Raw genomic sequence first — 13780 nt, 5'->3', positions numbered from 1 at the left:
GTCACAAGTTTCTCAAAGCGCTACACTGAAGTCTTTAGAAGCTGCATCCACTCACTCACACATTCACACGTTATGGGCACTTCATTCACTACAAGCTCCTATAACGAGTCTGGTTTGCGATACCAAGTACTAACCTTAAGAACACAGTAATGCAGCGTGACAGGCGAGTGAAGTCTAGAATGAGGATACAATGACAGTCTGCACCTGCGGGACCAGGTTTCAGACCCCCAACCTCGCAGTTATTGAACAAACAAAACGTCGTTTAAAGGCATAGACTGTAAAATTAGGAATGGACTGAGGGAGCAAGGCTTCTTCCCCCATCACGTTCAGCGCAGGCTGAAGATGAAGCTTCTTCATTCCAGAATATGAGCCTGCTCCTTTATTCAGAGTGGGATGAAAATAAAAATAGTAAAAGGATAAAATGAGTACCATGTTGCGCATGTTAACATTTAACACATTGAGGCCGCGCTGTTTTGGGAATTAGCTGTGGAGTGCCAACAATCCAGACCATTTTTCATGATATTTGTAGCACCACAGCGTATTCTGTGTTAGAGCTATGGACAAAGGCTATGGCTCATTTGAAAGATGAGACTAAGCTCTCCGTAGGTGAAAACAGTTTAATTCTACCTTGCCTCGGTTCCTGAGAAATCTAAGCTAAACAGAGGCCAATTTTGATCAAAATCACAGATTTTTTTTCTAGATTCTGAGATAACTAGTGTTTTATGAAACACTCTCTTCTCTGATTTACTTCTCTCTCCTCTCTGGACAGACACTAACGCTATATGAAGAGGCAAATGCCTAAATATATTCATTTCAAGTCAGTTTTCAATGACAACATTGTTGACAGGTTTTGAAACACCGCATGTTATCGATCGCTCATTTTCGTGTGTGCATTTAAACAGCCTGGTTCTTAGATTGAAGACTTTAACAGGATGTTTCTCAGTCGTCCTTGGATCGATTTTGACCATTTAAAAATGGTCTCAACTGTTTTGATGTGAAGCCGCTCTGCTTTGTGAAGTGCACTCCAGAGAGCGAGAGAGAAGTGTGGGGTTTACAGCTGTTCGCTACGTAACACCACGCCGCCCCTTCAGACTAAAAAAAAAAGAGAAAAGAAACGCCATAATATATAAAATGTCCAGATCTGAATTTTATCGTCATTTATTTCACTTCTGTTCATCACAGAGCGACCAACATCACAAATAAGCTGTATTAGAGTGTCTAGTTTCGCAATTTAAAAAAACCCAGCAAACACAAGTTTTTCCGTTTTTGGCTCTCAATGTGTTAAAGAGGGACAAATACGTTTCCATGGAAAGTCTATAGGAGTGAGCCGCTATTTCCTTATGGTTTAAGTCCATTGTTTATTACAGTCTATGGTCAGGAGCTGACGGGACGGAGGGTCCCAAGGTCCAACGTGATTCGCTTGTTGGATCACTGTAAAAGCCTGAAAGCAGAAATTAATATTCATTTGTCGTGTTAGGTGCTTACATGTTACACAAAAATGGCATCTTATCTGAGATAAAAGGCTGATTTTGAAGAGGTTTGGACTGTCTTGAAGTAAGAGCCAATGGAACAAGAACTAAGTCGCTTAAAATATGAGAAATTAACTAAAATAACAGAAAACCTTTGAAATGGGACAAAAAAGTCAAAGGCAAGAAAAATCGTTCTTGTTGCATTGGAAAGAGGATCAGCACAAATTCTGATAATTCAAGCACTTTTAACTCATTTTTCTTTAACATAAGTTGGCATTTCTTCCAGTGTAGGTTTTGCTCGAAAATAATTATGCTGTATATTTATTGAATGAAAGCAATGAGAAAGATTTAAGAGTTCAATCCATTCCAGCCGGATATATTAAATGTAGCCCAACAGCGCCACCCGTTGGTCTCTCCCATAGTGGCCTGGACCCAAACGAGTATTTAATTAACACCCTTGAGGAATCGAAACGAGCGGGTGTCATTGTGACAGCCAGAGTTCGAGGCAGCAGGAAAACACCTTCATGGACTTGGAAACGGGATGAAAAAGGTCACGCAGCTCTCACTTCACGCAGAATAGGAATTGGCCTGAAGATATTGTAATATTTTTTATGTTCCAGACACATATTTCTACTTATTTTCCACTTAGTACTTACTGCTGCGGTATCCAAATATATATAGAAAAAAAAAATCCCGCATATACGTTTCGATGAACACAACTGTGGACATAACCTCATTTCTTTCTTGAATCAACTTATTTTAAAAGTGTATTGAATGTTAGCTTTCTGTTTTTTTTTACTCGTGGCATTATTTTGGGGGGGTTTTGAACCATTGTCATGCAAAAGTCATGTCTGCCTTACTCTCACGGCCGGTACTAACCATCACAAAACGTAGATAAACAAAACTCCCGCTTTCAAACGGAAACTTTACCATCACGGCTAAAGCAGTTCGGGGGGAAAAGAGTGAATGAAGCGCTGAAAATTCAAGTGTGCTCTGCAAAAAAACAGGAAATGATTGAGTGAGAACAGACTCTTGTTTTGAGTAGTTTATCTGTGCACTCTAACATTTAACATGACCTTTGTTTTGCAGAGGAGTAATGAGGAAACTTTCTGACAATAAAGGCATCAACATGTAGCATCCTTAAAGCTGTATTATGCAACTTTTATGTAACAAGCCCCTCCCCTTTGCTGATCGCCGACTCTAATGACAATCCCCATCGCTTTGACCAATGAGACGAGCTTTCCTGTGAAGCGGCCTGTCGGGTCCAATCAGGCGGGGAAGAGGGGGCGGGACTTGATTGTTTCGCTGTCACACTTCTCATTTTTCTTTTTTTCTTGCAGACTATCACTTTAAGCCACTACCAGCTTTTTCATTGCTTTTTAAAGATGCACTATGCAGCTTTTTGTGTAAAAATATTTGAGTGTGTGTTTGACCTTTCGGTGACCCGGTGGCTGTATGGGTAGTTAGCTTAGCGCCTTTCCTTTCCTATGATGCTTCAGGATCGATTTTATTTCAGGTTTTTTTTAGGATATCTTGAACGTTTTTGGAATGGAACATATATGTAACCATGGATACAGGTCAGTAGATTCAGACGGCATACGTTTAAGTGGTGACGTCACAGCTCTACTTCCGGGTCCTGAGATGTGCGAGAAACAAACCAAAAAACTCTTAATACCACAATCAATATTTGTGAAACTCAACAGAGAGTTACTGAACATACTTATTTATCAGGCCCATGAGCCAAACATGCTGAACCTACTGCTGCAAAAGTCATATTTACCAGAATCGCTACATGTGGGTTAGCGAAGATAAATGCTAACGGCGCAGCAGCTACGCTAACCCCGGAAGTACTGACTTTAGTAAACATTACTGTTATAGCAGTAGGTGCGGCATTTGTGGCTCATGAGTCTGAGAAATAAGTAGCTTCAGTCACTCTCTGTTGAGTTTCACAAATATTTTTTTTAATGTTTTGTTTCTCACATATTTGCCAGTCTGCTAGTACCATTCTAGTTCTAGCAGGGGGCGTGGCCTCGCCGAGGGGGAAAACAGAATCTTTTGGGAAGAACAATTTTTCACTCTTTTTAGCCATTTTCTGGTGGAATATAAACTCATATACAAATAAAGTCAAGTCTACATCAGGTCCCTGTGGATATTCACAGCTGATTGTGCAGTAGAAGTGAAAAACGGCAGTCGTAGCTATAGCACTAGCTAGCGTTAGCATTAGCACATGAAGCATCATGCTAGCATTCTCCGTTAGGCTATTTATGTACTTATGGGCTGTTGAACCACTTTGCTCCTCTCCATGTCTTTGTATTTTTATTTAGTAGAAAACTATATTCATAATTCAGTATTTGTTAAAGGAGTTTTTGAATAATTAGAGACAGTTTAGATTTTTCTCCAAATTGTTTTCAAACATGACCTTATATAGGCGATTCCAGAGATGCCGTCTGTATCTATCAGCTGTGAAGACCTCCAGGCCATCGGGACGGTAGAGGCGCTATGCTAACCACCTAAGCGTCCGCTGGGTCACTGAAAGGTCAAATACATTTTAATATAAACTTTAGGAGCACTTCGACGTCCGCGCAGTAATATCTTCAGAATTCTTAAGGAGGGAGTGAAGATATTACTGCGCAGACGTCAAAGTGCTCCAGGTGACATTACGCCTGACAATATAGTTCCCCTTTTTATCCGCTAAGAAAATCCACATGTTTACCTCGTTGTGACTCTACTTGGATCGTGTAAACGCTCACGTCACCGTATTTAAACAGGGAAAACTTGAAGAGAGCTTGGTCGCTTCTAACGTCACCCCCGTTTGGCCCCATAGAGGAGAGGAGGAGAGGCTAAATGCTAACAACATCTTTGGTCTTTTTGCGTGACTGAGCACACACGTAAAGACCCGGCAGGTACGCATCAACTCGTCTAAGCTCAGGTAAGAACATATCTCAGTATGCAAAAACGGCGGCCTGTTCCTTTAAAGTGATAGTCTGTAAGAATGAGGAGAGTGACAGACTTCAAAACCATCACGTCTTACCAGTGGCAGGTCAGTTCACAGGGAAGCTCGTCTCATTGGTCAAGGCGATGGCACCAGAGATTGTGATGAGGCGCAGGCGGCCAATTGAATAGGCAGAACATTTTGGGCCCGGTCTCCCGTCTGTGACATAGTGCTTGCGTGGCCAGGGTGCAGGGGCGTGGCTTCCCTTCTCTCGCCTCATCTTTGCATTAACCTCACACGGCGTCATATACTTCATTCAGCATTTTCAAGCTCTCACGGGACGAACTGCAAACTTTATTCCCCTGACTTCAACGTTGTCCGTGTCCTGAGGGAAAAAGAGCACACCTCTGGCTCTGGGGCTCTACACGCCGCAAAACTAATGCGTTACATTACTGAAGACTTTCCAACGGAATCTGAACTCTGATGCCCCAAATCCTTAGCCATGAAGCATTTGGGCGTTAAAATGGCATTAAAAGGCTTTACATTTGCATTTCCAATCTCCAAAACGCAGCTTATTTTCTGATTTTGCTCACTCCTCAAAACAAGAGCCATGTTGCAGACCCCCCGGGGTCATTGTCACTCGTGCAGAGTTTTTCGGGCAGTGTGGAGAATGTTTACGTCCGTCTGATTTGTAAATAATGATTTTTTTTTTATTGTTTTTCTGGGAATAAATTTGATGTGTACATTTATTTTGTATGGCACAGAAATGTTTAGTTTGACTATGGAGTATATGGAGTATATGGAGTACGTGGCTGTATGAACTTTGATATTTGTCGTGAAGTGAAGGAGGAGGTCGGCCATATTGTACAGGTGCTCTGTGGGAGGCGGACCGGGGAAATAAAGGACAACATGAAATCAAACTACGGGTTTCTGTTTTCCATTTCTCCTGGATGGAAGAAGATCAGGTCTGTTCTAAACTAAAGGTCTGGGAACTGAACCTGGACATGAGGCTAAATGTTTCATGTTCTCGCTGTTTCCTTTGGGTTTTTCCCATCAACCTAAAACATGCACAATATGGTGAAAAGTAGTTAATACAGTATATTATAAATTATAATAAGTATTGCTCGTCTCCTGTACGCCCTATCCTGTACCCGATAACCTCATCCTCATTTCTCTACATCTACATCTACCTGCGACCCACCCTACCGAGAAATAAATGAAATGGGGAACGAAGGATTAAGATAGATACAGAAAAAAGAATAATCAAAAAGGTGTGAGGAAGGGGAAGAAAAAACACAGGGACATTTTAAGAATCAAGTTTATTCTCTCTCACCTATAGATGAGAAGTTACTAGAAAACATGTCCTCAACATATTTTAAGAGGGGGTTCCATTTTTTTTTTTTTTTTTTTTTTTTTTTTTAAATCTCCCAATCTTTGTCAGGAAATTAGAAGTTTGAAAACATTATTTTGGGAAAAAATATTGTTTATTTGTAAGATATCGTGTGTCCACTACAGTAGACATTGAAACTGAACCTTGAAAAAAATACTAAAAGGTCAAAATAAGAAGGAGTTTAACATCCAAAAAACAGCCCATCATCAGTTTGGTTTTGCTTTGTTGGAATGATTCTTCACAAAGCAGTTCCTCTTGTTGGAAACAGAGGAACCTTGTGCACACCTTGATGCATTTGGCTGAGGGCGGAGTGTCTTTATATTGCCTGGCCTGTCAGACACTTCTGCTTTCAATCATTTGGAAAATATAAAATTCCTAAAACCGGGGCAAGAAACAGCGTTGGAAGCGTTCCTCGTTTTTGGAAAGGCTTCCTGCTGCTTGTTGCTGCGACGTATCCAGCGTTGCCCTAATCTAGTCTGTCAATCACACCCACCGGGAAATGGTTGAGCTCATGCTGGTCCAAGGCCCTGTCCCAATACCCACTGCGCCCTACGCTCCTCTACGAAGTGTGCACTTGTTTGAAGTGCACGCAAAGGTTCGAGTGCGCACGTTACAAGCGTGCAAAAAAGGCCGAATTGGGACAATGTGGCTTACGTCATTTTCAAGGTAATTTTGTCCGACCCTGTGAAAAAAGTAGTAGTAGGCTAAATGAGTTGACATTAAAACACATTAAAAATAAATGTATATTAGATATTACTAATTTATTTACGCTGGCTGTATAATTTGTATTTTAAATGTAGAGTGTAACCAACTGGTATCTGTAAGTTTTATGTTTTTATACATCCTACGTTTTGTTTAAGTGAAACGTTGAAATTGAATTTTATATGAACGACAGCACAAAATAGTAATGAAATTGTTGCATAATGTCCGTAAATACTGGTGCACAAATCATTGTAACGCTTCATCAGATATTTATGCTTCTTTCCAAGTAACAGCAAACCTTGAGTGTATTTACAGATATACAGCAGACTGAGAAAAGTTGAAATATTTCATTAAAAGTTAATTCTTTCAGCACAGGATCCGCGGATGCGGCCATTTTTCTGTCTCTTTGGTCTGTACCGCAAAGAGTTATGGGCAATATGCTTCACCAAAGTCCGCTTGGATGGGGGTTTCGGCGAAGTGTGGATCAGGGGTGCAAAGGGGGCGGGGCCAAAGACCCCTCTGGAGGATTGGGACACCTTACGGCCTACGCACTCGCATCCATCATCGGGAACGCGCATATGAGGGGCGCGAGAGTGGAAGTAAGAGTACTGGGACAGGGCCTTAGACTAAATGTCTTTGAAACATCTATGAAAAAGCCTGTGGTTTGGCAGGTCAGACAAGTCTTTATCCATCTCGAAATCTCTACAGAGGACATTTTACACACTTACACACTGAGGTCAAATACAGTGAAAACAAGTCACACGACATATTAATGTGTTGTTTTATAAAATGTATATTCAAAAAAACGTTTCTATCTCAAACGTGCTCAAAAAAACATTTTGCTTCTTACCATAAAATGTGTTTGTACTTTCCTTGATGAAAAAAAGGAAGTTACCAATGTACCAAAAAGGAGTTCCTTCAGTAGAACGCAGTGGGATGGAGATATTCTGCTTTAGAAACAACCTATACAAATGTGCATGATTTATGCGATCCCCTACATGCAGAAAGTCATTTTTCGATGTAGACATTGTGGAATTTGTCGTCTCACCAGTCATGCGGTAAAGGCAATGACCCACTTTATAGTTGGTGACATATTTTGAGCTGGAGATGGGCCAAACATGGGGTTGGCGGGCGGTACAATTGACTTAAGGAGTTCTGGATCAAATAAGAAAAACAGGAGTGCAGGATTTGGGTAAGACCAGAACATGTGTGCGTATTACAAGCTTTTTGTCAAATTGTTTATCCTGTAAAATGAAATATTGCCGATGAGCTTTGGGGGTACTTGCCTTCATCGTGCTCTGGTGCAAACATCATCATCACCATTTGAAGCTCTGAAACCTGAAAGACCTGCCGTAAGTTGCACATGAAGTCCCCTTTCAGAGCGAGCGTTCCCACCGCCGCGCCCTCGCTCATAAATCAGAAAGCAGCTGGTATTAGCGCGCTGACATTTCCTAATCCGTCACTTCTGAGACGCGGCGGCTTCACGGGGTCGCCATGGAAACTCTGTTTGTTTTAGCTCCTGCTCTTGAAGGTGACGCTCGTCCGCATCTGCAGTCTGCAATATTAATATGCTGGAACCACAATCTGTTGCTCTGTAACTGCATCCCCACGCGCTGATTAAACCCCCCCCCCCCCCCCCCGAGTGTGGACTGAATGTATAGACCGTCCCATGTGTGTGTCCCATGTGCAGCGCATGGGGCCATGTCTGTGAAATACAGGCCTGTCCTTCTCCTGTTCTCTCCTCAGCTGTTAGACTGTGACTGTGAGTTCAACATTGTTCTTGTGCCGAGAGAAAGAGAACACACCACAGGCTCTGGTGTTGGAGAGTAAAACACCAGCACGTGCACCCTCCACACCCCCTCTCACCCCCACAGACGACAGTCCGCTCATGTCCAGCCCCTGGTCCACCCTCTTACTGCGTGTGGTCTGGGCCCAAGCACACCTTTTCTGGTTTGACCGGACAGTATGATCAGGTACACGGTAAAGAAATGGGCTACTGTATTAGTGAAGAGGGCGTTCTGCTCTCCTAAAATTTCATCCAATGGGTGGGGGAGTGACTGAATTTTGTGTTGCATTATGGGTAACATTTGACTTCGCAACTTCCTGTTCTGTCTGTTCTAAAAAAAGGAATACAATTCTATAGCTGATGTTCTATGATGCAGACTTTGACTGTTCCGACTCCCTATTCCTGCCCCGTTCTACAGGGTCCTGCCCGGCTCGGAGCCTCCAAGGCCGGTGCTCCCGGTGTCTGTGAGCTGTCCCTGCGAGACTATAGTAAAAAGCAGCCATTTCATAAGCACTGACAGCCTCTGATTATCTCTCTGCCCAATACAACTTTATCTGTGCTTTCAATGTGAGAACATCAGCCATGTCATTAAATAAATCTGTAGCCGAGCTGCTGACCGCTCGCCCGGAGCTAACCAGCTAACTACATAAAGCTATAACCATGTCCACTGGCACAAATAATGGTCCTATAGTTGAAGATCCACAGGACATGGCAGTAACAAAGAGGGACTAGATAGAACTAAAACAGCAGTTCTTTTTCAGTCCAGAGCTCCTTCCTGCTTCAGAACACATTAAATATCACTCGCCCCTGACGTCGAAATCAATCAGTGGTTTTGTAAAGCCCAATATCACAACAGGAGTCGCCTCACAGGGCTGCACAAACCATTAAGGCAATAAAACAGAACAGAAAAGTCTCCATCGCGTTCAGTCTGAATGCAGTATAATGGCAACAGGAAGTGCGCTACACAACAAACCGTGTCATTATTTGATCAAATCTGTGTTGCCTTGTTCTGCAGGTTAAATTTAAGTTTACATAAGTGGTTGGTAATGAAAAGTAAAATGGTAAAATCATTAATTAAACTCTACTATTGTTGCATTTTGACTCGGGACAGTCATGATGGAAAAAACAAAACACCTATTTTGTCACATTCTGACAAAACGGATAAAAACTTCAGTTTAGTGCCTTTAAGCTGAGCCACTGCAGACAAAACACTTTCTTTTTTTTGCAATTTTCAGGTTTGGGGCCAATTTGGTCTCGAACTTATAAACCTTCACCAGGAAACTAAAAAGAAACCTCGTCTTCACCCCCCCAAGGTCTCAGTAAGTAGCACCTTCAGACTCCAAACTTACTAGTCTTGGACTGAACAATATTTAAAAAAAAATATGTAGTATCTAAACCTGATTTATTGAGTTTGGAATTTCCAAAAAAGACAAAATTCCAATTGTCCACTAAAAAAACTGCTTATTTTAAAACTAAACTACTGAAAATCCCCCTGATCAAAAGAAAACCACACATTTAAACCTGGCTCTGTCCAGTATTTAGACGTGCTGGTCAAAAATAAAGGAATATTTGATTTCATTTTATTTTTAGCCATTGCATATATTGTCGCATAAAATATCTTTATGCGACAATATAACAAAATCTTGTCAACAATCGATTGAGGAGCAGGAGCTTCAGCTGCTCCTTCAGGACCATCTGAACCTTCCTCACCCAGCGGAGGGACAACCAGGAAGTGACGTCATATACACGCTATATCCTATATCATGATATTATTATCTAATATAATGTTAGCAACAGCAGAAAGGTCAGAATGATGTGTTAAAAAACAACTCGTTCTAAAGTGCACTGTTCACTGATCACTGACTGTCCTCAGCTCCTCTGCTACAGCTCTGTCGCAAAATCACATCTTCCACCAAAACCTGTCCTTAAGCTGCATTAGTATCTGTTCTTTTGTAGCAGGTCTTATGCCAATGAGCCATCTGGTTTAAAGGATCTGCATCATGCTATTTTAGAGTCAAGTATAAGCATTTATATGATATATTGTACACTATGGAGTACTATTTCTGTGATAAATATAAGTATCGCTCGCCTCAGGCACTTCCTTTTTTCTTTTTCTTTCTTTTCTTTTCCTTTGTTACAACAGAAATAATGAAAAAGTTGTTTTATAAATTAAAATCAGGCCTTAAAGGGGCTAGATGCAAGTTGGTCATTTTATACTCACTACTGCCACCTCAGGTCATACGTGTAACTGCACCTTCTATATTAAGCTCGTGCATGACGGCACTTCAGACCGGAAGTAACATCGTTCTGAGTGACAGTGCAGGATTTTAGAGGCAGTTGTGCTGAACAGGTCTGAGCTCATTTTACACATTAGGACATGGCTGGAACATGTAGAGGGAGGAAAATACATAATTTTAACATTTTTAAACTAAGGCATTACAGACGTCAGGCTCTTCCTGTTTGACACTTTGACGTAAAAAACATCCAAGTGTCACAACTCAGTGGTTTTCCAGCAGAGGGCGGAGCAGCTGCTCAGAGCAGGATTCAGGAGGATTACTGAGAACTGTGTGAATGAAGCCAAAAACCACTCTGGGGGTGTTTTTGATAAGGAAATAGCAAAACAACATGGCTAAAAGCTCTAAAAAGTCGATTTTGCATGATATAGGCCCTTAAAGTTTTGTTCTTGTAAATTGTAAACATGTAAACTTCCCTCTCTCTTGGTGCAGTCGTGCTTTTGTTTTTTGAACTGCATCTGCTTTTGTACATGTTGTAACATGGTTGCTACATACAGCTTAAAGGAGCAAACACACAGCTCCTTTAACCCCTAACTGCACTGACACTTGAGGACGCTCCTGGTCATGGCGGACGATGAGGTCATCCAGGTCAACCATGAGGAGCTTCTGTACACTTTTCAGACGCAGCCTCTCTTTAGTGGATAATGCAGTTTGTGGCCGTGCCTTAAACCTCCAGCAGGTGTCAGCGTTCCCCCAGCCTGTAAAGTTCCTCCTGAAGTCCCACACTCCTCTCCCTTCCTCCTTCCCTCTCTTCCTCTCTCAGCTCGTCTCCCTCTCTTCCCCGGCTCTATATAAACCGGCGCTCGCCCCCTTTGTGCCGCCGCGCCACACCAACCGGGCTCTCCTGCAGTCCCCTGACCTCCCCCCCCCACTGCTCTCCCCCGGCTGCTCCCTGACCTCCCGGATGACCCTGGGTTTTGCTGCTGCGGCGCTGCTCCTCCTCTTCTTTACCTGATACTTTCAGTCGGACGGACGGGGATCGTACGCGCACCCTGGCCCCTGGGCAGCCATGACCACCCGCGGCGACGGAGGAGGCGGGGCCACCATGAGGATGATGATGATGATGATGCTGACGCTGCTCTCTCTGGTCAGTTCAATCAGTTTTTCCTCTTATCAGTTCATTCGTCTGTGCCGTGATGCCTTTGTGGAGTGAACAGTCACTTTAGTCGCTCCGTCCTTCGATCTCGCACTTCACTGTTTCCCAACCTGGGGCGCGGGGACCCGGGTTGGACCCGAGGACTTTGGCAGGAGTCGTTTCTGAAGGAAAAACAAAGTGAAACTGAAAAAAAGTATTAGAGGGATAACTTCAAGGGAAGAATTTGTATTTTTTGAACTCACAACAGTGTGTTTGTCTTAATAACTCTGGGTCTAAATAGTATTATTACTATATAACTGATTTGGAACATTTGTGCAGCGCAGATTCTGAAAATCACCTTTGATTTTCAAACATGTAGATCTTTATTGTCATTGTACAAAATACCATGGCAACTTTATTTATAAAACACTTTAAAAAACTTACAGCTTTGTCAAAAAAAACCCACAAAAACACACATATAGGAAAATAATAACAAGACTAAATCAAATCAAACATTGTCAAAGGCAAGTGAAAAAAGATGCGTTTAAACAGGCAGAGACTGAGCCTGTTGAAAGTCCAGGGGCCGCAATGGAAAAGGCTTACACTGGGTCTCGGGGACCATGAGCTGGAGGAGGGGACGGGGCTGTTTCAACATTTAAAGGGAAATCAAAGAATTTTAAAATCAGCTCTAAAGCACAGCGACCCGCTCTCAGGTCCACGCGCTCCAGTTAGAAGTCCAGAGAAGAGCGTTACAATAATCCCGACGGGCGCTCACAGAAGCTCCACAGGATCATCAGTTTAACTGAAAAAAGCTCCATTTTACAACTTTACACATTTGCTGGTCAAATTTCCAGTTCATATTAACACCCACATTAGTCACAACTGGTTTTATAAAATCATTCAAAAACCCTTTGACTTCCTGATGTTCAAACCACATAGAGCCTGTTCAAAATGTGATCAAATGTTCGCAATAACTTATTATATTATAATAAGGTCCCTGACCTGAACCAGACTCACGGAAGAGAAAGGATGAATGAAGTATTTATAGTGTGCAGTGATCAACTTTATTCAAAAATGAGTTGAGAGAGTTTGTTACACAATGAATTTAACATTTTATTACATTTGATCAGTTATATATTCTGGCCCTAATGATGTTACACCAGTCCAGGCCAACTACACTTTCTCAAATAATAAACTGTAGCTTTGACCAACACACTCACTGTTAGTGCAGCTGCTTTAATATCTGCACACATGATGTTCCAGCTCAGCCCAGTCTCCTCCAGACTGTGGACGGAGACTTTAGAAAGACCCTTCGGCCAAAGGGAAAAAAATGGACCTGACTGAGCAGAAGCAGTGAGATGAAAACGGTTCTGATGATTTAAGGACATGATTGTTCCGTCTGCGCTGACATGAGGCCAGACGCTGCAGCTCAATGAGGAAACCTTTTAAATATAAAGAGATTATTGTGAAACTTCTGCTGTAGATCACTGACATAAAGAGGAGAAAAAAATATATTGAACGTTTTTTTTCTTTTTCATTTTATGTTTTCATCCAACCACTTTCCACTTTATTTATAACGCACGACAAAGTCGACCAAAGTGCCGTACAAGACAATATAAATACAATCATACATACACGTATACAGAGGTATACGAGGGCGATTTGAACAGTAAAAGTCAACTTCCAAACTCGCTAAATGCCAAAGAGAGCATCTGCGTCTTAAGGCAGTCGGCCCGTCTGATTCACAGAGGCTCATTCCACAGTTTGGGACCAACGACAGAAAATGCTTATATAAAAAACAACGTTTTATGCAGAAAAATGCCCTAAATTTCCCATATTTTCAGCGACAAAATCTGAATAATGGCCAGGTTTAAATGTCTGGTTTTGTTTTGAGAAATATTAGTTACAAAGACTTTTTCAGAGGGTTTTTGAATTTACTTTTTCTTCCTCCTTTTTTTTTTTAACTCATTAAATCAGGTTAGGAATTACATATTTAAAAAAAAATTGAAATATTCAAGTCCAAGGCTGTAAAGTGTGAGGTCTGTGAGAGACATGGACTCAGTGAAGAGTTGAACCTGTTATTGAGAAGATTAAGTTTAGACCAAATTGGCCCAAAACCTGAAAATGGTGCC

At 41.9% G+C, this 13780-nt stretch overlaps 1 protein-coding gene across 1 annotated transcript in view; it reads left to right on the top strand.

Annotated features, from left to right (window-relative positions):
- The first annotated feature begins 11407 nt into the window (after window positions 1-11407).
- LOC306967294 (neurexophilin-1) overlaps window positions 11408-13780 on the top strand; it is a 50920-nt gene continuing 48547 nt past the window's right edge. The window contains exon 1 of the mRNA XM_079562271.1: window positions 11408-11660. Within this exon, the coding sequence (XP_079418397.1) occupies window positions 11583-11660 (78 nt within the window). The 5' untranslated portion in view covers window positions 11408-11582. The remainder of the gene's footprint in view (window positions 11661-13780) is intronic.

Source organism: Gobius niger, assembly GCF_951799975.1.
Source record: "Gobius niger genome assembly, chromosome: 8".
In the NCBI taxonomy this organism is placed as follows: Eukaryota; Metazoa; Chordata; class Actinopteri; order Gobiiformes; family Gobiidae; genus Gobius; species Gobius niger.
The sequence above is the reverse complement of the archived record's forward strand: the minus strand, read 5'-3'. Positions and strand labels throughout refer to the sequence as shown.